The sequence below is a fragment of the Arachis hypogaea genome, chromosome 20, assembly GCF_003086295.3.
Source record: "Arachis hypogaea cultivar Tifrunner chromosome 20, arahy.Tifrunner.gnm2.J5K5, whole genome shotgun sequence".
NCBI lineage: Eukaryota > Viridiplantae > Streptophyta > Magnoliopsida > Fabales > Fabaceae > Arachis > Arachis hypogaea.
In genome coordinates this window covers 40,001,903-40,005,647 of record NC_092055.1, presented here as the reverse complement: position 1 = coordinate 40,005,647, position 3,745 = coordinate 40,001,903, and the positions used below count along the sequence as shown (strand labels likewise).

At 25.0% G+C, this 3,745-nt stretch overlaps 1 protein-coding gene across 2 annotated transcripts; it reads right to left on the bottom strand.

Annotated features, from left to right (window-relative positions):
• Positions 1-436: 436 nt before the first annotated feature.
• Positions 437-2,186, bottom strand: LOC112783852 (WUSCHEL-related homeobox 5-like). Of its 2 annotated transcripts, none has more exons than XM_025826924.3 (2): positions 1,704-2,186; positions 437-963 (listed from the first exon to the last, which is right to left on the bottom strand). In XM_025826924.3, exons 1-2 carry the CDS (start codon positions 2,134-2,136, stop codon positions 746-748), a joined length of 651 nt encoding a protein of 216 aa, XP_025682709.1. In that variant the 5' UTR covers positions 2,137-2,186; the 3' UTR covers positions 437-745. The 2 variants fall into 2 exon arrangements, with proteins under 2 accessions (XP_025682709.1, XP_025682710.1); XM_025826925.3 differs by having other exon boundaries at positions 437-960; positions 1,704-2,182.
• Between the last annotated feature and the right edge of the window lie 1,559 nt (positions 2,187-3,745).

Below are 3,745 nucleotides of genomic sequence, written 5' to 3'. Positions count from 1 at the left end.
AAAGCGAAAAAATTAATAAAATAAAAAAATAATTTAATTATCCTTAAATTAAAGTGAGGACTTCCTTAAAGTAATAAAATTTACGTATAATAAAAATTACAAATTTATTAATAACTAATTCATTACTTTACTACGTTACAATTCTCTTCCGTTTAGAGGATCTTTTCCCTATTTAACTATACACATATGTATATGGGTATATGGTTGATTATATTCAAAGATATGAGGAAGACCCGAGGCATGACTCATTAATTTGTTACATATCCTTTTGGCATTCCAAGGTGACATCTCTCATGAGAGGATGCGAATTAGAATCCCCAAGCATTTCATAACATCCAAGTATAAATCAACAGAGTATATATACTCGGAGAAGCAACAAAATTAAAATAAAATAAAAAGGTTGAACTAGGTAATATCATGCATGCAGAGAGGAGAATGTCCAAGAATTTCTAATATGTTAATTTAATTTAGAAGCAACTAATAAGACTTATCACTGATCGCTAGGTAAATATATTAAAAACAATAGTTTGAAGACTAAGATACATATTTTTTGAAATCTGCCATCATACCCCCATCCCATTCCTTTTTTAAAAAAAAAAAAAAGAAAAAATTATGCTAAAACCTATAACATCAAGTAATAATAATACAATAATTTCAATTTATTTAAAAGAACAGTTTTTCCCCCCTAACACCCATCATCATGAATCACCAGCAAAAAGGAGATTCCCAATATTTAATTAATTTATTACATGAAACTTAAGCGAAGGTCTAATGGAGGGTGATCAATTTGTTCCCCCATGGTGTAAGAGAACATCAAATTATTATTATCCCGGCATTGATCATTTGCATGCACCCTACTACTCAGCTTCTCTGATGATTCTGATTCACCAAAGGAGTTCAATGGGAATAGTTGAAGAGTCTCAATCACCTTCTCTGATTCTGAATACAGCTGTGCAAAACCTGCTTAAAGAAACAAATTGAATGAAAAGAAAGTGGACTGTCCATCAAAGATATGCATATATATTAGGCCAACCCTTTAAAAATCCAAATTAAAAATCAAATTAATACTTATAAATTAGATGCCTAAAAAATAAGAGACCAAATTTGATATACAAATAACATTTCTTACAGTTCGTAGTTGTAGCATAAACATTTATTTTTATTCCTAAACTTATTAAATCTTACAACATAAATCCTAAATAAAAAAAACAAAAGAACCAAATATATATACTATTCATCATCTCCAAATAATTCTAAAGCTTTTGTATAAAAAAATGATGAATAATATGTCACTATTATTTTTTCAAATAGTAAAAAAGAAGACTTCATCCTATCCATCATTTTTGGTCCCAAAAAAAAATTGGAAAAAATGTGATAAAAGAAAAAATCAAATAAAATATCTATTCTGCTTGTATATTCAGTATTTTCATTTTCAAAATTATATTGGAAAAATGATATATGACGAGTATTTTTATCTTGCATTTATCCTTTTTCATTTGAATTAATATTAATAATTTTTTAATTTTTAAACTAAAAGTGTTGATTTTTTTAGTATTTTTCAAAAAAATAAAAATAAAAACCATAAAAATACAACAAAAACATTTAACTTTTATTTTCTTGTTTTAATTTTTTTCAAGAATTTTTAAAAATAAAAAATACAAAAACACAAATTAAATCAAAGAGGACATATGTATGATACTTACTTTGTGTCGAAGAATGATTAATATTGATGGTGCTATGATTATCTCCAACTCCACCACCTCCATGATCATGATCAAAAGAAAGCCGCCTTCTTTTCTGTCTCTCCCTAGCCTTATGATTCTGAAACCAATAGAAGACATTCTTGCTTTCAATCTTGCCATAGAAACTGAGCTGATTAGAGATCCTCTGAATCTGATCGGTGCTTGGAGTTCTGAGTCCAGAGCTGAAAAGTTCTGTCAGAACCTTCACTTGTTCGGTTGTTGGGTTCCAACGCCCACACTTTGTTCCACTTCCGCCACTATTATTGTTATTAGCAACACTTCCTCTTCCGTCGCTTATGCAAAAGCCTGACATGCTTTCTTCCATTACTCTCAAATGATGATGATTCTCAATTTGTCTTCTGAAGCAGATAGACAGATCTCGGACCGTCTGCATTATTTATAATCTATTCTGCAAATCAGATTATTACTACTGCCTTTGTCTTTTTCCTATTCTTTTTTCTTTCTAATTATTTTTATTTCTCAATACTAATTTTTGCTCTTTTGAGTTTTGAGCATAAAAAGTAACTCGTTTCAACATTATTTTATGAAATAATTAGAATTTTTTATAAACAATTATTTATTTAAAAGAGCACAACTCAAAAATTAATCTTTTTTTTTTTCAGTGTCAATCAATGTTTATAAAGTATTTATTTTTTTTTAAATTATAAACCCTAAACTTTAAATACTAAATTTTAAATTCTAAATTCTAAACTTTAAATTCAAGTCTAGAAGTTAAAAAAAATTAATGTTAATTAATTAAAAATTAATTTTTTATATTTATTCTATATAAAAAAAAGAAGTTTTCGCCTTGTATATATTAACATTGAGTTGGTGAGTAATACCAATCCGATTTAAAATTATCGTCACTTTTAACTTCCTTAAAAATACTAATAAATGATACATATATATATTCTCGAATTTCTCAATTTTCTTTTTTTTTTTCTGTAATTTACTAAAGGAAAACATGATCTGATAGTGCATAGATATAAGAAATTAATATTGATATCAAGTGAGAAATAAGATATAATATCTGAAATTTTTTATAACTTATTAATTTATTTTTTTTAAATTCATTCATATTATTAATATTATAGAAGTTTGTCACGTGCAACATTTACTTCATATGATTACCCCTTTTATTAGTAATTTTTTTATTGAGTTAATGGGTTAATAGTCAAATTAATCTTGAAAGATCGGACATTTTTTAAATTTATTTTTAAAAGATTTTTTCAATTAAATTAGTCTTTCAAAAATTACGAATTAATCATATTTATTCTTATTAAGTGACTCCATTAATAATTTTCGTCAACAATTAATGATATAAAACGTTAATTGATAGCATACATAATACTTGACATGTCTAATTGGATGTTAACTAAATATATTCATCAAAATCTATTGGTTTAGTCTATTTTTTTCAATTATATAAACTATATTCCCAATATGACTTAATAACTAAATTGATAGAGTTTTATAAGTATATTTGGTCAGCATACAATTAAATATATTAGATATCATGTATGCTATCAGTTAATATTTTACGTCATCAATCATTGACAAAAATTATTAATAGAGTCACTGAAAGACAAATATGATTAATTCGTAATATTTAAAAGACTAATTTAATTGAAAAAAAATTTTAGGGACGAATTTAAAGAATATTTCATCTTTTAAAAAAAATTTAAAAAATATCTTATTTTTTAGAGACTAATTTAACTGTTAACTTTTGAGTTAATAGTAAAATAACATTGAGTAAAACATTTGAAACGACATAAATACCTTAGAGATTACATTAATAGTTACTACAAAGATTTGAACAAAAATAATACCTTATTCTATTAAAATAAAATATTTAAAACTTTTAGTAATACTAATCTTAATTTGTGTTGTTAAAATATATATTAGCTAAATCCTAAATATCAACCTAATAATAATATATATTTATAAATATAATTATAATCACTTTCTGTCGTCTTTGAATTTATTAGGGAATGAGAAATTGA

Coding starts and splice junctions, on each gene's coding strand:
- LOC112783852 (XM_025826924.3), bottom strand. CDS start 2,136: ATGCAGACGGTCCGAGATCTGTCTATCTGCTTCAGAAGACAAATTGAG. Junction 964..1,703: donor TAATCATTCTTCGACACAAA/GTAAGTATCATA, acceptor TGTTTCTTTAAG/CAGGTTTTGCACAGCTGTAT.